Source organism: Schistocerca cancellata, chromosome 1 (assembly GCF_023864275.1).
Source record: "Schistocerca cancellata isolate TAMUIC-IGC-003103 chromosome 1, iqSchCanc2.1, whole genome shotgun sequence".
NCBI lineage: Eukaryota > Metazoa > Arthropoda > Insecta > Orthoptera > Acrididae > Schistocerca > Schistocerca cancellata.
In genome coordinates, this window is record NC_064626.1 from 321,717,786 (window position 1) to 321,741,849 (window position 24,064).

General features: G+C 41.3%; 1 protein-coding gene across 1 annotated transcript in view; it reads left to right on the top strand.

Moving 5' to 3' along the window:
• Window positions 1-24,064, top strand: part of LOC126173125 (negative elongation factor B) — a 120,731-nt gene that overhangs the window by 71,051 nt on the left and 25,616 nt on the right. The window contains exon 8 of the mRNA XM_049920932.1: window positions 3,572-3,646. Within this exon, the coding sequence (XP_049776889.1) occupies window positions 3,572-3,646 (75 nt within the window). The remainder of the gene's footprint in view (window positions 1-3,571; window positions 3,647-24,064) is intronic.

The following is a 24,064-nucleotide window of genomic DNA, read 5'->3' on the forward strand; positions in this document are numbered from 1 at the left end:
CGACGAGGTCTATTTCAATGGGCAGTAGATAATATCACAAATGTTGATTTTGCATATTCCACTCAAGAAGACTATGCTGCTTCAGAAATATTATTAAAAAGCCGGCTTGAAGAGGCATTGACAATCAAAGGAACACAGCAATTTCACGCTTTCATTCACAACACTATATCAAAATTAATAGTCAGATACTTTTCAGGTGATATGCAGAGTTGAGAGGGGGAAGTAACTAAACCACCAGACAAACTGAAGTTACAAGATGTATAAGGCTATGTCACCACTGTATATGGAGAAACTGGTGCCTTGGGTACATTTTAGAAAAAAACAAAGAACTTGATGAAGTGATAATAACTTTTCTTCATCCATGTGGACCAGCTAAGTCATTCTCCTATCCTTGACATGCAGATGTTCTATGGGTGTCAGTTGTGGATGTTGTCACAGAAGTAAATCCATTTACCGACAGGGAGAACACACATTCTTAATGAAAGTGATGTAAACCAAACCCAGTCGGCTTTATTAAAATGTAATCTGTGAAGTTCTGAGACAATTTATTGGGAAACTGCTTTCAACTCAAAACTTAATTTTTGTCTCAGGTTAATGTTAATCTACATTTTATAGAAAGTTGTTTCAAAATTACTGTTAGTACCTATTGTGTTAAATTTAGCTATGTATAGATACTGTTACTCAAAACAAGCATTATGTATTTAATGCTTTTAATAGTTTCATTCCAATCACCATGGACCAGAACTATTATGTAAATATTTGTACTTTTTCATACTTTATTTCAGTTTGTAGTTAAATGCTCAAACTTCTTTGTTTTATCAGTTAATATACTGTTAGTTAAGTTTTATGAAATTAAAATAAGCAGTCAATTATAAAATATGCTTATTAGTTTTGTTTTAATAAGGTGATGCTTTGATATTTTTAATACTTTTTTTTACTTACCTCTCAGTCTATGTTAATGAAATTCCTGTTTGTTAAAGGTCAGTTTGGTCAAACTTTGGCTGTTAGTGAAAAACAAGAGTCTGGAATATTTTTTTTTAACAATGAACGTATCATCAACTCACATTTATATTTTGCCATGTGATTTACAACAGTATGAAAATTTTCAATTATATTCTTTTTGTAAAAAAATTAAATCAAAATATTAATTAGTTTTTTGAAAAAGGTTATTAGTTAGAAGCTATGATTTGTTGTATATCCCTGAAAAGAGCATGCAAAATGCTGCAAAATGACACCTTTCCCACCTCTCTAGCTCAATAATAGCAGCTCCTAGGGCAATTTTAAAAAAGTCCATTCACACATTTTTGCCTGGTTTTTGAAAAGTTTACATAGCCATATTTCAGGAATGGTTTGAGATAAAAAATTGAAATTTGGAATTTTTCTTAGTCTTAGCAGCCACTATAAGTATACTAAATTTTAGCAAAATCTAAAATGGTGAGGTAAAATTTGTGTTGATTTGACATGTGCGATGTCAACTGAGAAGAGAATGTAAGGACTAGAGGCATGTAACAAAAAGACTCTCAGTAAATGGGTTCCATCATAAAATATGTACATTGGGCAAAGTCCATGGATTAAATTAAGAATGTAAATGTTTGCTATGCCGATAAGGACATAAGAAATACCACATTATAATGTGGCACAGCCTTTGCTTCTCATCCCATCCAGTAAATCTCCCATGACCTGGGCTTCTGGGTGACTCTTTTGTAACTCATCCGATTTCCTAAACCTTACCAGCCCTTTTCCTTCATCCCTCTTCCTTTCCCATCAGCCCTTTTCCTAGAGGGAGACATCACTGGCTCTGAATCTTGTGCATTTCCTCATCTTTTAAGTGTTTTCTTTTGCCACTGCTTGATGAATAGACTTTTTTTTGTAGCCATGTTATATTTTTGGATGCAGTTTATTTTTGTTGACACACATTACAGTATGTGTGAAGAGAACAAAAACTATAACAGACTATATGGAAGACTAAAATTTATGTGAACTTGTATATTAATACTCAGTCTGAGTGTTCCTTTTTCATTAAGAGTAGAGATTGAGTAAATAAAAGCTTAATGCAAATTTGCAGTTGTATGAACACACCAGTGCAACAGTGGATAATCCTCTGACATCTTGTGTGAACCGAGTGTAAACAATATCCTGATATTAGCAATATAGGAAAAGACAGATTGCTACTGGCTGTAAAGAAGATACATTAAGTTGCAGACATGCACAATTAAAAGACACTTACATAAAGCTTTCAGCCACAGCCTTCATCAGCAAAAGAGAAATACACACAAGCAAACACACCTAATGCGCACATGACCACCAACTCCAGCATCCAGCTCAAGATGCTGGAGTTGGTCATCATGTGTCCATGAGGTAAGGCATCCTTGCTTGTGTGTATGAATGGTGCGGATTTCTCTGTTACTGATGAATTACAAGCCCAAAAGCTTTATGTAAGTGTATTTTAACTGTGCCTATCTGCAACTTAAAGTGTCTTCTGTACAGTAAGTCACAATCTGTCTTTTCCTACAGTGTAGATTTTCCTAACTGGAGTTTCCATTGTTCAACATTCTAATATTCAGTTTTTGCCTTATGGAGGTATGAAACCTACTGAATGAAATTCATAGTTAAATTCAGTGCAGAGAAGTGTATTGGTTACAACTGCAAGTGTATGAACAGATGTCAGAAGTCTGCAAATGTGTGACGTCATTGACTGTTGCTTCTTGTCTGAGTTATATACATCACATTATGACTCCAGAGAATATGCCCGCCTGCTTAGCTGAGTGGTAACGTGTTTGCCTATCATGCAGCAGGCCTGGGTTCGATTCCCAGCCAGGTTGGAGATTTTCTCCACCCGTGGACTTAGTGTTGTGTTTGTCCTTATCATCATCATCATCATCATCATCTCATCATCATCGATGCACAAGTCACTCAATGTGGCGTCACATGAAATAAGACTTGCAACACGGCGGCTGAACTTCAAATCCCATTTGGCTGCAATGAAATTAAAGTGATGTTCATTGCTGCCCTTACATGTTTGGTTGTAACATAACAAGGCATAACTCATAACAGCCCATTCGAACTTGTGACAATCGTAGATTAGAAGTGTGAGCGTCTTTACCATCAACTGTACTGCAGAGACATTGCATCAAATGTTATTCGTATCAATGGGCAACAAGAAATTTTATTCTTATAAAGAGGTAGGCTATGTGATGCATGAGTGAGTGTACAGACTCCCAAACAAACTATTTTCTGTGGTAATTTAGGCACATTCTAAATTCTGCTGGACTTGCAACAAATGTAGGATAGATTTATGACATAGTAGTTAACCTTTGTACCATCTGTGCACAGTAAATAATATTTAAAAATATTTACAGTTTTCATTTTATTTCCATCTTAAATTTCAGAGAGTATTAAACTACAGTTTAATAAACTGTGTTGCCTCAAAATCCGCTGTCTTTTAAAAAGCATGTATATATAAAATTATTCTTGCAGTGCTTATGAAATTATTAAATTAATTTAAAAACAAATTATAAGCACACTGTCTTTTTACAGAAGAGAGCTGAATAATAAAAATGAATTGTTACAGGAAAATACAGTTCTTATACTGCTTCTGAGGATGCTGGCTCTGGGCCTCAGTGCTTGGGTGATGATAGATTCACAGGTAAGATACAAAAAAAATTATTGATAGTTTTCTAAGCATACTCTGATAGGCATCCTGCCTATAAATTTGTATTTATGCAAATATTACCATGCTGTAATTTCTTGGCCTTAGATTTGATTAAACTTCATTGCTAATCATTCCAGAGTATGTAATGACACCACCATTTGACGCTGTTGCAATTGTGCCTTTCTTGGATTATTAGCTACACAGAGTGGTGAATTACCTAGGGTAATCAGTAAAAAAATTTGTTAACAAGCAAGGTGATACAGTTGGTGGGAGCAGCATTCAGATCACTGTCTAGAGACCAAAAATTTAGTTTTTTTGTAGTTTCTTTAAGTTAATTAAGGTAAATTGTGGGACATGCCTGTGGTGGGCGCATCCAGGGTGGCTGTGCTGGCTGGCTGGGGAAGGTGGGGCAGGACTGAGGGGCACGTGATGGTGCGATAGCAGCTGGCTGCATATGTGAATCATTGGCCATTGGTGTGGGCTATGCCTGACTGGGGCAGTACTGGTCAAGATGTAATCTGGCTTGACTCAGTCTATTGATGCCTTAGTTGGCTTGCCATTGCACTGGTTTGTGACATGGTGTGGCTTCAAGTAGATCAGCTGAAGTGGCGGCTGTACCCACCAGTGTGTAACATGATGTGTGTACTGTGCTGTATAGATCAAGGTGTATGAATATGATGTTGGTGCCATGTCACATCAGTGCATGTGGTCGGAGGCGGGCCATATGGGTGCACTGACGTTGTGCTAATGGTGGGACTGAGGCGTTGCGGGGTAGTGGTATGGTACGTCCTCCATAAAACCACCAGGAATACCGAGGGATTGTCCATAAACAAGTTCAGCAGGTGAAGTGCCAATCTCTTCTTTTGGTGTTACTCGCAGACCCCGCATTACCAGTGGGAGTATTTCCATCCAGGTGGTATCACAACGAGTTAGGGAGGCTTTCAGTGTTTGATGGCTCTGCTTGGCCATTACCGTTAGACGCTGGGTGGTAGCTGGTAGTTCTGTGTAACTGCACTTTACACATTCAGGTAATGTGTGAAATGCACACAGTCAAAGTGGCAGCCGTGGTCCATTGTGACATGACTGGGGCAGCCAAAGCATGCCACCCAGGTGTTGATGAAGGCATTGACGATGGTCTCTGTTGTGGTGTATGCTGTGGACATTGCCTCCAGTCAGAATGTGAAACGGTCCACCATTGTCAGCAAGTAACAGACATGTGAAAACTGGTGTTTCATGTTGGGTAAGGCATCAACAGGTGCATGGGTGTGCTTCCCAACTTTGGCATGCTGGTATACAGTGCAGGTGGGTGTCCATTGACAGTAGTCTCTCTATAGTGCTAACCAGATGAAATGCGTGGCCTCGAGTGACACAGTGGTGTTGATCCCAGGCTGTGACAGTCCTAGCACGTGGTCAAAAGCATTGTGCTGGAAGGTCTCTGGGAGAAATGGGCGGTGTGTGCCTGTTGAAACGTCACAGCAAATCTTGTGGGCGGAGCTAGGAATGGGCACTAGCGTGAGTTGTAGGCCAGTGGAGGTGTTGTTGCAGAGGCTGACGAATTGTTTGTCATTCTCAATGTTCACAGGAGGAGAGAGAGAATGGCACAAGTGTGGGGCAGGCAGTCAGCAAATTATATTGTCAGTTCTGGAAGTATAATGGATGTTTGTGGAGAATTGTGACATGAGCTCCAACTATTGGAATTGGTGTGGTGTACACTTGGTATTGTTGTTCTGAAAAAGGTGATTAGGAGCCTGTGGCCAGTTAAATCACAAAGGGATAGGCTTTTGCAGGTGGATGGAAGTATTTCAGTCTTATATACTGCAAGAAACTCACAGACATAAGGACTCCAAGTAGGTTGCGACTACGATAGCTTCTGAAGAAGAAACCAAACAACTGACAGCTACCGCTGATGCATTGTTGAAGCAATGTGCCTATGGCGGCAAGACTGGCACCCAGAACAGCGACCAGTTCAGTATCAGGCGAGTGAGCAGGGTAGCTTCTGCAAGGCTCTGTTTGTACACAATAAAGCTTCTCTCCACTGCTTCCATTCAGATAAGAGGAGTCTTTCACTTTGATGTGGGGACTTGTACAGCCGCAGTTGGAGGTTCCAGCGCTTTGGTGGCATTGGGTAGATGGCCCTGATAAAAATTTATCATGCCAAGGTAATGGCGTAAGTCTTTGTGTGTGTGGGTGTAGCATGTTCAAGATCACCCATACCTTGTCCTGTAGTGGTGTGAAGCTAGGGGTGAATAAATGCGCAAGACACCTAGTTTCTGTGACCCCAATGTACAGTTTGATGGGTTAACGACAATGTCGACCTTGCTCAGGCACCAAAAGATAGTCATTAGGTGGTGGCTGTAGAGTTTGGACATTTTTGAAATGAACAGGACATCATTAAAATACTCAAAATACTACGGCAAGCCTGGCAAGATACCATCCAGGATATCTATGAGATCATTGTAGCGTATCGGAGGCTGAACGTCATGTACAAGCTCTCAAAAAGCTTAAAGGGTGTAATGATTGTCATTTTTTGAATGTCTTCAGCTGCCACAGGATTCTGCATGAATGCCTTCCTGCAGTCAGCTTCTCTATATATAACTGAGCTCACCAGGTTGCCAAATATAATTGAGCCCACCAAGGTGTAGCTAAAATCCTGCAGTATGGTACCAGATATCGGTCCAGCAACATTCGTGCATTTAAAGCATACTAGACCCCACATTGTCACCATGAACTGTCTTTCTTGGGTACTAAGTGCAAGGCAGAGGACCATGGGCTACTTGATGTTGAACAGTGCCCATTTGCAGCATGGCCTTGAACCCAGCCTTTGCTACAGCAAGTCACCCACGTGTGAGTGAACATGGACAGCACAAGGTGGGTGGGCCAGATGTAGTCACGATGTGGTGGATCGTTGAATGTTTGACAACCCTCGGTGCACTAGGCGGGCGATTGAGCTCTGGAAATTTGCCCAGTATGTCTGCGTATGGTCTGTTGGACTTCACTGATTTAACACTGAAGAAAGCATCTGTACATCACTGTCCTGCTTTCTTCAAACTATTTCTTGAATTGATCAGCTGGGCATTCACAATATAGGCTAGTAAGTTGTAGTGGCCAGGAAATCCGCACCCAGTTTTGGCTTGTTGATGTCAATCACAGTGGACATGCATGCTAATGTGTGGAGCAGTCTGGGGTCCAGATTTCACTGATGTGTGCTGTACATTTTTTAGGGTGGCAATTCTACTGGAAATCCTGGATTCTCGGGAAATTTCAGAAATTTCTTAAAATCTGAGGGAATTCTGTGTTTTTAAGTTAGCATTGTAATTTAATTTTATCGAGCTTTATAAACCACTAATTTTAAAATATCTAATATTTTGAAGTGTGCTACTTATATAAATATTGGCCCTCATCTTGGTACGACTCCTTTTCTTGTCGGTATTTTAACCAAACATCAAAGGGCATTTTTGCCAGTGTCGATAAAGTGACCGCACATTGCTGCGAGCATAGTTTTGGTTCTCCTTTCGAAGCACGAGATTGGCTGTTCATGCAACTTTATCAACAAGAAATATGTTTATGGATGTATTTGCATACAATTTTATATGTTATTTAAAACTTGCTGATTTCAAAATATATGAAGTTTTAACATCCCACCAGATTCTTTTACATGTTTCCTTTCATTTTGTTTTGTAATGACAAAATATAATTATTCTTGCTCAGAGCCACAAATGCACCGGTGGCAATCCATGCAGCATATATGTTTATGTTCTGTATACAAGTTAAACCAAAAGTTGTCTCGAATGTGTCGGCATCGTACCGTAAATATTGGCCAATGTTGGCACCAATGAACAGTTGAAGGGAACAGAGACACCCCTTGCAACATTGTTTGAAGCGTACAGGTGTAATGTTAAATAATGGTTTTGTTGAAGTTAATATCCTCCAGTGGTTAAATTTTATTGCCATGTTTCACTTGTTACAAGAAAGGAGAGGTAAAAATATTGTTTTCAGTATAACATTTACTATGTGTTTACAAGATGTTTTCACAGCCAACTTTAGCAAATATGTGTTTTTAACGTATGATCTGAAGTCAACAGAAAATGCATTATGCATCTCATGTAAACTAAAATTTATGAAGCAGGTTTGTGTATATAAACACGAAACTAGCTAGATCCACATTCTCATGATATGTCAACACACATATTTAAATCTCATTCATGCTGATTTGAATTTATTTTACATTTTTTATTTTTTTATCTGTGTTTAGTGCATTATCCCAAAGTGTGTTCTCTACATGTGGGTAATTGTTTATTTTTTGAAAAAGTTTGTTTAAACTGTTGATATTAAAAGATTGTTATTGTTCTGCATTAATGAAAGAGTGGGTAGATAGGGTTCAAAGTCATAAATTATGAGTTCTGAACCTGCATATACACTGAGCTTGGAACATGTTTTCAAAATACATTTCTAGTTGTTGCTTGTAGACACCGTTTCAAAATGTGTTTTGAAATATGGAAACAAATATTCTTAGCAGTGTCAGTACAGATCGAAGGAAACAATTTTTCAGGTGGTTAATACTTGTCACTGGCTCATCGCTGCACAGCACTAGCATATGTTTATATGTTGCATTGTGTGGTGTACAGAGGTGATCCATGTAATTTTTTGGTTGTTGTAGTGAGTTTTTCTGAAAAAAAGAAAAAAAGGAGTGATCAATGTAGAAGACTGTCAAATTATTACATATCGTTGTACCAGGCTGAGGTCTGCTTGTTGAATATCATACCAGCTGAATAAAAATTTGATAATATGCACATTTAACAATGTTTTTCATTTAGTTACCATTACACAAACCTTCAGGACCTCTACCAGAGACCCCTAATTTCAGGTACTATATGGAATTCAAAATCAGTGGATGACATCTAAGTGAAGTTACAAAAACCAGAGCCGTCTTCCATAGTCAGCTCCTGTACCAAGTTATTACAGCCAGTTCTTCTCTAGTATGTTTTCATCCACCAACAACAACGAGACCTTTTACTTTGTTTGTGTGAACTTTTTTAGAGTATTAATCATCCAGCGCCATGTATCATTACAGTTTCCTCATCAGTAGACATAATATAGCAGACAATGTGAAAATTATACTACAAACATCGTACAGGCAATGGGAATATACTGCAAGAAATCATAGCCACCAGTGTGGACAGAAACCAGAAACAAAGATGGAAAACTGGACTCACATTCAGGAGGACGACGGTTCAATCCCGCGTCCGGCCATCCTGATTTAGGTTTTCCATGATTTCCCTAAATCGTTCCAGGCAAATGCCAGGATGGTTCCTCTGAAAGGGCACGGCTGACTTCCTCCCCCATCCTTCCCTAATCTGATGAGACTGATGACCTCACTGTTTGGTCTCTTCCCCCAAGCAACCAACCAACAAAGATGGAAACATATCGTGAAATGGAAATGCCACAGGAAACATGTTTCGAGCACTAATATGTTTCTTGTGACAGTGCATACACAGCTTAAACATAATAATGAATAGTATGTGCATTTGTATTTCTTAAAATGGTATAAATAGTTTGTTCCTCTTTTACATATAAATAGTGATGCAGTGTCTAATTTCAACACATTTTATCGAGATATTTAGAAAAGTCACATAAATTTAAAGGACTGGCTTGAACGTGTAGCCAAATATCTTTAAGTAATATCAGGTGCTTTTTAGCCACATGTAGCGGAAAAAGCATACACAACATGCTTTAAGTAAGAGAACTTCATCTACATGTGAAGTGTTTTTTCAGCCAAAAAGTCAACTGCTATTCTGTCACCTAGTACTTCTGAGCCACAGAGTTCGGTATCATTGTCTTCATAATGTAAAGCATCTCTGTTACTTTCAGGAGCAAATTTTCCATGTGATTTGTAGAATTTGTATTAAAAAAGTATGTAACGACAGCAGAAATTCTCTGGTGTGTTGATACAGTAATAACACACAGGTAACTTCGGGAGGCTGAAAAGGACGTTGTTGTAATCTCCAGAATGTGTGAAGATAGTGCTGTAGCTGACAAGATGCAAATTAAGTTAGACAAAATAGGATACGTTCTTATGTTCAGAATTGTGTCTTATTTTAATCAACAGTTGCTTAGGTTGCTGATGAAAGTGAGTTGTATTATTCTTGGTTTTGATGAATCACTGATTAAAATTGTGTGACACACACACAGATGGATGTAAATACAAGATTTTGGGATGAAAATAAAAAAAGAGATAACAACAAGATTCCTTACTTCCTATTTTCTTGGTCATTTCAGAGCTACTGACCTTTCATCTCCTTTCATTGATATGGCAAAAGACGTAACAAAGGAAAGATTCTCCAGATTTCAGTGGACATGCCAAATGTGAACTGGCTGTTTCTGAAAGAGCATAAAGAACATTCAGCAGAGTTGAAACTGCTTGGTATCAGTAGCTGTGAGCTTCACTGCATGCATAATACTTTCAAAGATGAAATCAAGGCAACACATTGGGACATTGCATTGTTTTTGAAAGCCTTTCTAAAATTTTTTCAAGAATGTCCCAGCCGGGAGAACATTATGTACACATTATTCAGGCTTCACTGTTTTTCCAAAAAAATTTTGTACTATTATATGGCTGGAGAATTCCTCAGCTTTCTCACAGAGCAATTAATATAACACCACACATGATGAAATTTCTCGAGGATGTGAAGAAGGGCAAGAATGAACCAAAGAGTGAAAGTTTCATGTTGGTGAGTAAGTGTGCCAAATTTGCTTTTTTCAAGTTTTTAGCCTGCAATATGGAACCTTTCCAAACACAGTTACAGACAGATGCTCTGTTAATTCAATTTCTCCACACAGCTTTGGTATCTACAGCAAAAACAACATTAGAACATTTTATGAAGCCACAGGTATTAGAAAGAAGCAGATCAATCAAGTTAGCTGCTGCTAAGGAAGGAAAAAATCTGTTACCTCGAAACAACGTAATTCTGGGTTTTGATACTCATACAGAATTAAAGAAAACCAGCTCAGATGTGAGAACTGTCAATATTCTTAAGTGTAAGACAAGTCTTCAATCATTTGTCACAAAACTGGTCACCCTTAAACTGCCTGCTGATACGTGCAATTAGGTTTCTTGACCCAAGTTTAATTGTGGCAAACATCAGTTTGGCAAAATCACATCTTGCTAAGCTGCTTTGTATTCTCACAGAAAGTAATCACCTAAGTGGAACTGCAGCAGATGATGTAATGTGTGGATTCGAGGCTCTGACTTCTCTGCCATGTTTTATCAATTATTTTAAAGAATACAGTCGTACTGAAAAAAGAGTTGATCATTTCTGGTGGGATATCCTTGTGATAAATAACAAAATTTCATCATTGCCATGAAATTAGTTTGCAGTCTTTCCCATGCAAATGCTAACATTAAAATGGTCTTTTCAGTTAATGGTGAATGCCTCTTTGAAAACATGAGGGAGGGAGAAGTCAGTTGTTACACAAAGGCAAATATATGATGCTGTGTCCAATCTACGAGGTGTTGACAACTTGGATATTCCAAAAACCCTTACTGACAGCACAAGGAATGCACACTCACATTATGTGGAATATCATAATCAACTTGAAGAATGACACCTTACAGAAGCACAGAGCATTTTAGAAAAAGAAGAAAAAAAAGACTTGGAAGTGAAAGGGTTGGAAATGAAGTGTTTGGAAACTTTACAAAGTGCTACAAAAGAAGTGTTTACACTTGAAGAACAAATAAAGGCTTTAAAAATTAGATAACTGCATTTTTACAATGTATTTGTTGCACAAATAGTGAAATTATCCGAATAATTCAAAATTTTGCTCCTCTACCAAATTTCTAAATAAACATCTTACGTGTTTCAAAGTGGGACTTAAATGTTTCAAGAAATTCTTGGGTACAGTATGAATGAAACATTTAAGTTATAAGTACTGTATTAGTACACATTATTTGTTATTGAAAATATTATTTGAAGTGTTAGATTCTTTTTCCCTTGAGAAAGTTCTATTGTGTAGTATTAGCCTACTTAATTTTAAATAGGTTTCTATCAATTTAATATTTTTGGTTTTGTTGTGAGTAAACTTTTATCAGCAATTTTTAACCGCTTCATTGTGAACTTCCTATAATAGCATTGTTCTCCAAGTTAGAGTAGCCACCCTGTATGTGTGTGTGTGTGTGTGTGTGTGTGTGTGTGTGTGTGTGTGTGTGGGAGGTGGGGCGGGGGAAGGGGGGTGCACTTTTCCATGGTAAAAGACAGCACCTCAGCTTTCTGGTGATCTCTTAGCATAGAAAACAGCAGAGAAAAGAGACAGATTGGAACCTAGGTCACTGAGTTACTTCACACTGTTGGCCTGTTCCACTATGAAGAGATGTCTGGATATTGCACTACAGTCAGTTGCACCTAGGCCCAGTTGCAGCTAGAATTTGGGTGTGAGCAGGGAGCCCAATACTTTGCTGCTTCTTTGCTAAAGTGGACATGAAAGCAGCAACAGCTGCTTGGCTGCTGATGTGATGTTGGCCGCGTGCCACTCAAATGGGTGATGCTGGTGCTGCGTTGGCTGTTATGCAAGTCGGATGGCTAGTAGCTGTATTTGCTGCCACTACAGTGCCTGCTGCCCTCTGTCTGTGAGTGCATCTTATCAGTCTGCATGTTTACTGTTGCCCTGCTATCGGGACTACGGCATCATAGGCTGCCACAGCAACTCTATAGGACACCTTTGCCAGTGTGTCATGCACCCAATCAGCCAAGTCCATGATGGCATCCATATACAGTTTATCGCAAGGATGACCTGATTGGGGAAAGGGCCAATGGAGGTGTTGCTGTGTTTGTAAATCGTTCACACCACTCCTCTGCTCTCTCTCTCTCTAGCTACTGACCTGCAAGCAATTGCAGCTGAAATTTACACGTGTCAGAGAATCACAATTTTCTCGTTGTGTATACCTTCTTCTGATGCAGTAGATTCTGAGGCTCTCACAGATCTCCTGAAACAACTACCTCGCCCATTTCTCCTCTTGGAAGACGTCAATGCTCACCATGTCTTGTGGGGCTGAACCTCTACTTGCCCTTGGGGTTGTGTCTAGGAGGGTCTCACGACATCCCAAGAGTTGTGTGCATCCTAAACACTGGTACTCCCACTCATTTCTGTGCTGCATCTGGGTCTTTCTCAGCCATTGTCCTCTCTCTCTCCTCTCTAGCCTTTGCAGTCTCTGTTCAGTGGGAAGTCATGGATGATCATTCCAGTGACCACTTCCCACTCTGCATTCACTTACTAGATGGATCACAACCTGAAGAGAAGCCACCAACTTGGATGGTTAGCAGAGTTAACGGAACACTGTTCCGCCAGCTGGCTGTTTTCGAACTCTGCAACAGCATCCAAGGATGGGCAGACCATGTCACATGAGTGATCAATCATGCCACTGACTTATCCATATCCAAGTCTTCCTGTCATCTAAGGAGTCGACATGTACCTTGGTGGATGGATGAGTGCCGTTCAGCATTCTGGGACAGGCATGTGGCTCTTTGACATTTTAAATGCCGACCAATGTCAGACAACCTCAGGGTCTTTCGAGTAGCAAGGGCCAAAACTCGATGCGTCATTAGGGAGAGTAAGAAAAGGTCATGGCAGTCACTCCTGGACTCCATCAACTGTTCCACTTCTTCTACAAAAGTATGGGAAGCCATCAAGAGGATTTCTGGTAAACACACCCATTTACCAATAGCAGCAGTATTGAAACAGTTGTCTCCAAACAACACCCGGAGACATCGCTCAGGTGCTGGCTGAGCACTTTGCTAAAACTAGTGCGAGTGCCCCCAGGATCTGGCATTTCGTCGCTACAGTGTGACTATAGAGGGGAAAATTAGACTTCAGATCCACGAATTCTGAGATGTCAACCACTCTTTTTCCTCATGGGATCTGAGTTGGCTCTGTCTGAGACTCGTAATACTGAACCTGGTCACTACCAAATCCAGTACTGCACCAATATTTGTCAATAGCGACAAAGGAAACCCTCCTCGAATGCATTAATCTCATATGGCAGAAGGGTAACTTCTCTAACTTATAGAGAGAGGCAGTTTTGAGGAGAGCCTCAAACCAGGAAAGGGCCGAGCATGTCTGAGTAGTTGTCAGAGTATTGCACGAATGAGCTGTGTACGAAAGACCTTGGAGCCAATGGTTAACCTTTGTCTGGTCTGGTTGTTAGAGACCAGGTAACACCTTAGCTGCTCTTAGTGGGGATTCTGAAGATTTGGGTCCACTGTCGACAACCTGACTCTGCTAGAGGCAGCTATTCAGCAGGCTTTCCTGTTTAAACACCACTGAATTTGCATATTTCTCAATATGAGTTAGGCATATGATACTACTTGGAGGCACTATTCTCACACAGCTGCATCAATGGGGATTTTGTGACCACCTCCCCATCTTTATACGGTCTTCCTGTCTCAGTGTTTTTTTAGGACCTGAGATGGTAACATGCTGTCAAATTTTTTTGAGCAGGAGAATGGTGTCCCTCAGGGCTGTGTTTTAAGTGTCACCCTCTTAGCCATAAACAGTATTATGTCTACAGTAAGGGGTCCTGTACAGTGCTCCTTATTTGTGGACAATTTTGCTGTTTTCTGTTCCTCCTGCAGTGGTGCAACAGGGAGCCGTCAGTTGCGGCTTACATTGCCTAGGTTAGAGGAGTGGGCTATAAGGCGAGTTTTCAGTTTTCTGCAGAATAAGCGTGTGTGTGTGTGTGTGTGTTCATTTTAATCATTCTCGTCATCTTTTTAACGTGCAGGACTTGCATATGAGGGGCACCATCCTACATTGTAGAGACTCTGTGAGGTTCCTGGGCCTCATTTTTGACTCAGAATTGTTGTGGTTGCCACACCTGAGAGACCTGAAAGCCAGAACCCTCAAGGCACTGAACAGCATAAAGTGCTGTAGCCACAGGTTTTGGGAAGCAGACCAGACATGTTTGCTCCTGTTTTATAGGGCTTTCCTGCATTCACAGCTAGACTATGGGTGCACAGCAAATGGATTAGCAAGGCGTTCTTATTTGAAGATCATTGATGCTGCCCACCATGAGGTGCTTGGCTGGCCACAGGTGCATGTAGGATCAGTCCCATACCCAGTCTCTGTGCTGAGGCAGGGGAACTGCCACTCACCACTCAGTGGCCGCTCCTCATGGTGCAACAGGCATGTGAGTTGCTAGCAGTTCCGACTTAACCCACGTACCATACTGTTGCTCATCTGCCTCTGGAATGCCTATTCTCCAACCATCCATGAGCCACCATGACATTTGGGATCTGTGTGCAGCCTGTGGTAGAGTCACTCGGTGTGGAACAAGTACAACCTGAAATTCAGGGTTTTAATTGTCTGCCGTCCTGGTTATTGCAGAGGCCCAGTGTCATTTTAGATTTAAGTGCAGTACAAGAGAGCGTGCACGCCTGCTTCTGTTTTTAATTTGCTGTTTTCTGTCATTTTACATGAGCACCACGACTATGTAGCTGTCTTTATGGATGGGTCTAAGCAGGGGACTCCTCTGGTAGCTCTGTTGTTTTCCAGGATCGTGTCCTCAAGATGCAAATGCCTACAGAATTTAAGGTCCTTGATGCTGAATTATATGTGATCTTGCAGGCACTGGAGCAGATGCGACATTCTTCCAGTGCTAAATATCTTGTCTGTTCTGACTCCCTTAGTCTCCTCCGTTCTCTCCAATGTTTATATCCAGCAGATAAAATAACCCAGAATATCCAAGATGTGCTCCTCCATCTACAACAACTGGGAAAGGAGATGTCTTTCTGCTGGGTACCAGGGCACATGGGTATTGCTGGGAACAAAAGGGCAGCCAAGGAGGTGTGTCGTGATCCTCAGGTATTCCATTGTGCCATCCCCCTGCATGCTATTACCTTGCTGTTGAGGTACAAAGTAATGCGTCGATGAGAAGATGAGTGGCTGGAAGTGACTTATTACAAGCTCCATGTCGTATAAACCACAACTCAGCTGCAATGTACTTCCTTCCAGCTATGGCAATGGGACGAGGTCCTCCTTACTCGTCTTTGCATAGACCACAGCCCCAAGACGCATGGATTCTTACTCCAATGAGATGACCCTCCCATATGTGGTGCCTGTGGAGTGCAGATCATGGTGCACCACATTTTATTGGATTGTGTTTTATTTTCTGACCAGCAGGCCGTGGTGCATTTGCCGATGGATCTGCAATCCATTTTGGGTAACATTCAAACAAATATGGTTCAAGTTTTAAAATTCCGTGAATTGTCCTACATTTTAACAAGATTTTAGGGAAATATTTTTAATTTGTTAACAGGGTGACTGTCTTGCCCAAGTATTTTGTAAGTGGTCAGCCAGTCACATTTCCCTGTGCCTTTCTTTTAGCTCTTCTGTATTTTCTTTTCTCTGGGTTTTAATTTCATATATAGCTACTTTGCCTCTTCCTAATTTGTTTTAGTGCATGTGAGATAGAGTGACTGTGTGGTGAATGTGTGAAAATTTTATACGTACACAATCATTTGTTTTGATGCAAATTCATAGAGTACACAGTTGCCATAAATATAGTTATTTCACACAAAAGACTAAATCAACAATTGACAAATTAAATGTTTGCATTGTCTATTAACTGACAACCGCAGTAATGGTGTTTGTATAGTAGTTACATTCGAACACTGTCCTGGAGGAAATACACTCTCCAGTGATGAGCATGTTGACCGATAGTATGACTGCAGGGGAACAGTGGCTGCATGTCCAGAACAAAGCAAACTTTCCTAGCAATTGTGGGTTGACATGAGTTTGCAGTCATGACAAAACAAAAGAGAAAACGAACACAGAGTGCGAAACAAATTTCTGTATGTGTCAGTGGGCTGCTGTTAAACTTATTCCATGTGAGCTATGGCTTGCAGAAATGGAATCCTGAAAGCACTTCTGTACTGTATGGTGGCTCAGCTTACACTGATCTTGCTTTTTACTGACCTGGACCTGTGCACACCACAAACATTGCCAAAATTTTGCCTATCAGTAAACGTGTGCACCGGCAGATACCTGATACAGCTAGCTTGTGCCGGCCATGATCCATTCTGGTCCCACATTTCTGTGGCATAGCTGCCCCAGTTCTGTTGAAAAAGAACCATCCTGTTTCCCTTCCTGACTGTAGTCAGATGTATCTCAGTACCACATTATTGGCAGTATGTTAGGCTCTAATCTTTCTCCTTTTATTTATGTATATGATTCCTGTTTTTGCATTGTAAATTGGGTTCTTTGCATTCATTTATTATTTGTTACTTGCATGTTTACATTCTGTCAACATTATCATTATATTTGCTATAATTGTCATTATGCATTTTCTCTGCATATTGCTGATTGGTTTGAATGTGTTCTGCTTTTCCTTCAGTCTTCCTACAATCTATCAGTCTTCAGTTTGGCTGTCTTTTCTCCTATTCTTTAGTTGATTGCTCCATTCAGTTCAACCACATTTTACTCTCTTCTTAGATGTTATTAGTTTCAATTTAAAAATAAATATTTCTTGCTTCTTTTCCACTACCGTCACATTTCTAAATTTGGACATTGCTTTATTCTTTCCTAATACTGAAAAGATCTTGGTATTTTCCAGCTGTTTTCAACTCTTAACCTGTCTAGTTCCATTTTATTTGAGAAATTTTGTTTCTTATTCTGCTATATTGCTCACTTTGCTTATCATCTTCTTCTGTTTCTTGTGCCTTTTTTCCGAATCAGTGCAATGTTGGTTATTAATGGATTTTGCAAGGTTAATTTAAGTTGTGGGCGGATGTCTTTCCTGTCACTGCCACATAACCACAGCTCTCCTCCACCCCTCCCACCCCCACCCTGCCTTCAAGAAATAAAATATGCGTACCCCAACTGCCTGCATGTTAGTCTTATTCATGTGAAAGTGCACAAATTTGCCAAAAGATTTGTGAACCGTGTAACTACAGTGGGTCTTGAGTACCAGTGAATGAATGCCTTGCATGTGCAGCTCTAATCTTTTTTCCTTGTTGAACTTTTGATAGTTTGGAAACATGTTTATGGGGTTTCCCCATGGTCGTTTTTTTCCTTACTACTCTTTCCTTTTGGTGCTTGAAATTATTCTTTTTCCAGTGGTATTGAAGTCCAGGGGAGCTACATATTTTAAACTTTACATCAAAAATGAACTTTCATGTTAAATATCATTCCATACAGTTCTGTAACTTTGTGTTTCCCACGTGACAACTTCTGGAATCCTCCTCCTCTCTGTATCATGTCATTTGTATCTCAACAATGAAAACGTAAACATATTATCTTCTTAAATATAATTAGTGCTATCATTGGCAGTTCAAGGTCATAAATAAAACATTAGGGAGACCTCAGACATAATATATTTTTTATTTTTTATGGTCAAGATCATCATCTGCTTAAGTGAAAGGCTTTCTTTACTATGTTAAAATGCACTTGTGCTGCAGTTGGATGTTCCAACACTGCAGCAGCATTAGGCAGATGGCACTGATAAAAATTTGATGTGCCAAGGTAGCGGTGTAATCTTATGTGCGTTTCTTGGTGTGGCATGTTTGAGATTGCCAGTACTCTTGTCCGGTAGTGGCGTGGATCCACTACAGGTGATTAAATGCCCTAGACACTCCATTTCTGTGACGCTGAATGTACACTTTGAGGTGTTAATGACTATATTGGTCTTGCTAATGCACCAAAAGATAGTCATTAAGCAGCAGCCATGGTGTTCGGGTTACTTTGAAAACACCAGGATGTCATCGAGATACATAAAACACCAGGGCAAGCCTTGCAAGACACCATCCCATGCTTGCAGGTCTGTGCAGCATACTAAAAGCCAAATGTCATGTAAAAGCTCTTGAAAAGCCCAAATGACATGCTAATTGCTGTTTTCTGAATGTCTTCAGGCACCACATGATTCTGCATGAACGCTTTCATGCAGTCAGTTTTGCTAAATATAACTTGGTCCACAAGGATTTAAGTTAAAATAAACAGTCGAGATTGCAATAATATTTTTTTATTGACTGGTTTCAGCCTATGTACAAGCCATCTTTGGAATTTTTGGCTCTGCAAGGGTAGGAACAGCTAAGCTACAAACTGTAATATTTGACCACGTCATCGGTTTCCAAATCAATGAACATGCAAGCAAGTTCGGAGGAATCGAATACCCTATCCTCAGCAACAGGCAACTAGGACAGCGCATCGGCGTTTCCGTGCTTAGCAGTGTACGGATACAAGATATTGTAGCGGTACTGCGAGAAGAAAATAGACCAGCGAATGAATTTCTGCGCTGTACGTGGAGGTACAGGCTTGTTCGGATGAAAAAGCGATATCAAAGGTTTGTGGTCTGTGATTATGGTAAAGTGACAACCTTACAAGAAGTCACGAAACTTTGTAACACCAAATACGAGAGCTAATGCTTCTTTCTCAATCTGTGAGTAATTTCTTTGCGCAGACGAGAGCAATTTGGACGCAAAGGCAATAGGGCGATCGTGCGAGCCATCTTTGTGTGCAAGCATAGCACCGATCCCGAAATCCGATGCATCCACCATCAACAAAAGGGGCTTCTGGGGATCGAATGGCGTAAGGCAAGTATTGGAAAGCAATGCCGATTTCATCCGGCGAAAGGCACGTTTGCATTCTGTCGTCCAGACGAACAGAACACCTTTACAGCGTAAGCGATGAAACGGAGCTGAAATGGAAGAAGCATGCGGCATATATTTATGCTAATAATTGATTTTTCCCAGCACACTCTGTAGCTGCTTCAAATTTTGTGGCAAAGGCAAGTCTTGTATGGCATGGAGGTGCATGGGACTGGGATGTATGCCTTGGGCATTGAGTACATGGCCCAGGTATGGCAAGTCACGAACAAAAAACACACATTTGTCCTTCCGTAAGCGAAGACCATTATGTTGCAAGACCTGAAATAATGTTCGGAGATTGGCTAAATGTTCTTCTTCCGTCTTTTTGGAGATCACAATATCGTCCAGATAGTTTGCTTCAGTAGGGTCCGACGCACAAACAGTTTGTAGATATTGCTGAAACAATGCAAGGGCGGATGTACACCCGATTGGCAGTCGTTTGAATTGCTACAAACCAAGATGCGCGTTAACCACCAAAACACGCTGGGATTCTTCGTCCAGCGGTATTTGCAAGTACGCATCTGTGAGGTCCAACTTGGAAAAATATTTGCCTGGGCACAGTTTGTCAAAAAGATCTTCCGGGCGGGGTAAAGGAAAAGTTGCAATCACTAGTTGTGGATTCACTGTTGCCTTGAAGTCCACACGAAGTCTCAGTTTTCCCGAAGGTTTTGGCAAAATTGCTATGGGTGATGCCCAGAGAGAAGCCTGCACACATTCAATTACACCTTGTGATTCCAAATCGTGTAATGTTTTTGCAACCTCATCATGCAATGCGTGGCGAACATTGCGCGCTCTGAAAAATTTCAGTTGCGCGTTTACTTTCAGTTCCAAATGTGCTTTATAGTTCTTAGCGCAACCGAGGCCCGGTGCAAAAATGTCTGCAAATTATTCACATAGACAAGAAACACTGTCTGAAGGCACAGTCTGGTTCACTGATAGGACCTGATTTACTATAGACAAGTTAAACAACTGAAATAAATCGAAACCAAACAAGTTCACTGCAGAAGAAGAATGAAGGATGTAAAATGACACAAGTTTTGTTTGTCCTTTGTATGTTGCAAGAAGGCTGCACTGTCCTAACACAGGGATCTCTTGACCTGAATAGCTAGTTAACGTAACATTTTTGGCACGCAATGGAGGTGTGCCCAGCTGTTTGTAAGTGTCTTGATTGATCAGTGAAACTGCAGTTCCGGTATCGATCTGGAATGGTATCACTTTGCCGTTAATGTCCAAGTCTACAAAAAGTTTATTGTCCTGCTGATGACAAGAGTGACTGTCTCGTGCAATGTGAACTGACACTGGTACAAAATCACTTGCGACTTGACGGGAGTTCCGGTGATGTCGACGCACACTATTTGTGAGATGAACACACTCACTGTTAGAGAGAGTGGCACTGGGCGGAGTGGAATGAATGACATGAATTTCCATGGGCGAAGTTGCGTGAGCCTGAGTATCCTTGGTTCGATTCCGATTCCAGCGTGAAGCAAAGGGCCTGGAATGGTTTGGAGTTTCCGATCGGAGCTTTTTCTGGCAAACACTCTGAACATGTCCTTTTTTATTACAAAAAAAGCAAATAGCTTGGCGTGATGGGCAATTCTCACGCAAATGTTTAGTAGTGCACCGTGGGCATGATTTAAGCACTGCATTTGCTTGCCAGTGCGGCATACGTGGCTGCGAGCCTGGCGGCAGCGGCGTGGCCTGGTGCGAGGGCTGTTTACTGCTCCATGCAGCTCGCCCGGCGGGCCGGTTAACTTGACACACGGCTGGGGAAGTTTCAAATGATCCCTGACCAAAGTCAAGTGTGTCCTGCCGATCCAATATGTCCATCACTTGTTGAAGGGAGGGATTGACTAGTTTCAAAATCTGTTCCCTTATACGGACATCAGAAACGTTCTGTGCAATTGCGTCATGTACCATAGTATCTGAATAAGGGAGTCCACATTGACACTCAAAAGTACAATCCCTAGTAAGGCCTTGCAAGGTTGCAACCCACTCCCGATTAATCTGACCTGCCGTATGTTTTGTACGAAAGAAGGTATACCGTTTCGCAACTACATTGACTGATTGTTTGAAATATGCCTCTAATGCAGACAAGATTTCTTCGTAGGACAGAATTGCTACATCGCGTCGGGGAAATAATTTGACTATCACACGGTAGGTGTGCACACTGATGGACGACAAAAGAAAAGGCTGCCGCTCGTTACCTTGAATTCTGTAGGCGGCGAGATGGAATCCAAATTGACGCAACCACTCCATCCAGCTTTCCAGTGCCGCATCAAAAGGTCTGAAGGTCGGTGCAGCTGCTTGTTGTGGCTGCGTTAGTGGTGGAGTGGCGGCTACCGCATTGTTTTGCATTGCACATTGACCCTGGACGAGCTGTCCAAGGGCATCCAGTAATGCCTGCGTCTGCTGATTCTATAAGCGACAAAATTTGGACAGTACATCTGGAGATTGTGGCAAAGCCATTACACAAGTATATCAGGGCAGTATAGATAAGAACACTGTTTTGACTTGTCACCAATGTAGTGTTGGCAGAAGAGCCAACACTGTGTTACTAGAGGAGGCCGAAATGCACGCATTTTAGCTCACGCAGGCTGGCGTGAGGAGGGAAGAACTGATGTGAGGTCTGGAACATGACAAGGAATTAGAATTCAGAAAGCAGACGTAATTAGTTTGATACTTAACTTTAATCCATTAATGATGAATGTTGCTCTTGACGGTACATGATTCACAATATTAACTGTTCAGAATAGTAACTGAATATGGCGCCTTGGTAGGTCGTAGCAAATGACATAGCTGAAGGCTATGCTAAACTGTCGTCTCAGCAAATGAGAGAGTCTGTAGTCAGTAAACTATCACTAGCAAATGGGCTGTACAACTGGGGCGAGTGCTAGTGAGTCTCTCTAGACTAGACCTGCCGTGTGGCGGCGCTCGGTCTGCAATCACTGATAGTGGTGACACGCGCGTCCGACGTATACTAACAGACCGTGGCCGATTTAAAGGCTACCACCTAGCACATGTGACGCCACAATAATAATTAATTTTTAATCAAACCAAGATAAGACAGGAGATTTGGTTAAAATCTTGCAATGCTGTACCGGATATTGGTCCAGCAGCATTCGCGCACATAAGGCATGGTAGTCCCCACATGAGTATTACAAATTTTCTTTCTTGTGGACTAAGTGCAAGGCAGATGATCATGAGTTGCTTGATGTTCAAACAGTGCCCTTTCAAGGCAAGGCCTTGAACTCGGCCTTTGCTATGGCGACTCACCAGGGTGTCATTCGACATGGATGGAAGAGATGGGCGGTCCGGGTGTAGTCAAAATGTTGCAGACTGTCAAATGTTTGACATCTCTCAGTGCACCAGGCAGGCGAATGAGCTCCAAAAATTTATCCAGTATTTCTGCATACGGTCTGTGGGACTTCACTGGTTTAATGCTGAAGAAAGTGCTCAACTGGGCATTCATGATATTAAGTTCTGGCCGAGGAAATCCGCACCCAAGATGGGCTTGTTGACTTCAGCCTCAGCGAATGTCCATTCTAATGTGTGGTGCAGTCTGAGATCTGAATTTCAGTGATGTATGCCTTATGTTTTATTTGGCTGAATTGTTTGATGCCACAAGAGACGGCACCTCAGTTGTCCAGTGGTCTCTTAACATAGATTGTGAGAAAATAGCCAGATTGGAACCTGTATAACTGAAATACTTCACACTGCTGACGTGTTCTGCTATGAAGAGACTCATGATACCAGCAAAAGCAACTTGACTGCTGCTCTGACGTCGGTGGGGTACCGCTCGAACGGCTGATGATGCATTGGCTGTTATGCGAGCTGGATTGCCAGTAGCTGGATCAGCCACTGCACAGTGTCTGCTGCCCTCTATTGGTGAGTGCACCAGCTAGTTAATCTACCATCTGTGCAGTCAAGTTCTGAAATGGGGTGATTCAAATCAGAGCCTAATGCAGTATCTGGCAGGAGATGTATATTGCTGCGGAGTGGGTATTGCTGTCAGGGCTGCGGCATTGTAGGCTGCTGCAGCAGCTTTATTGTGTGCCTTTGGCAGTACATCATGCACCCGATCAGCCAAGTCCGCGACAGTGCCGAATTACATTTCTGTGTGCATGGTGATGACTGCTTGCCTTTGCGCTGGGGTGCTGTGCACCCAGACAGCATGAAACAGATGGTGCAGGAACTGAGATGACCTCCTGTCATTGCATTCCTCTTTGGCGCAACAGCTGATGTCCCTGTAGTTCCCACGATGATGAAATTCGCCGGATCAACTCCTCCTTTAGTCAATTATTAATACTACATCAGCAGTGCAGTGATTATGTCCCACATGTCAGCCATGTTGTTTTGGTCTACTTGGTTCATGAAGTGCGAGAATTTGGTGAGGTCGCAGGTGATGTTGTTGCTGAGGAAAGCTGCCTTCACGTGGCTGAATTAGTGGCAGCGTTTTACGCTTGGAAATTTTCCTGTGCTGGCTTTGGAAGCACAGAGTCCCTGCATGCAGAGTGTGCCTATAGCTCAGTCTCCAGCCTCTGACAACTTCTCTAATCCCTCTTCTTTCTATGTCATGTCATCCAAATCTCAACAGTGAAAACTGTACACGTGTTATCTTCTTAAATTTAATTGCTGTTCTTCTTAAATTTAATTGGCAGTTCAGTGTTATAAATAAAATATTAGGAAGGCCTGAGACGTAAAGTATGAGGGTATGTCAATTATTATCCTCAATTTAGTTATATTTTTGTTTATTTTGGTAGTACTGTCATTTTACATTGAAGTT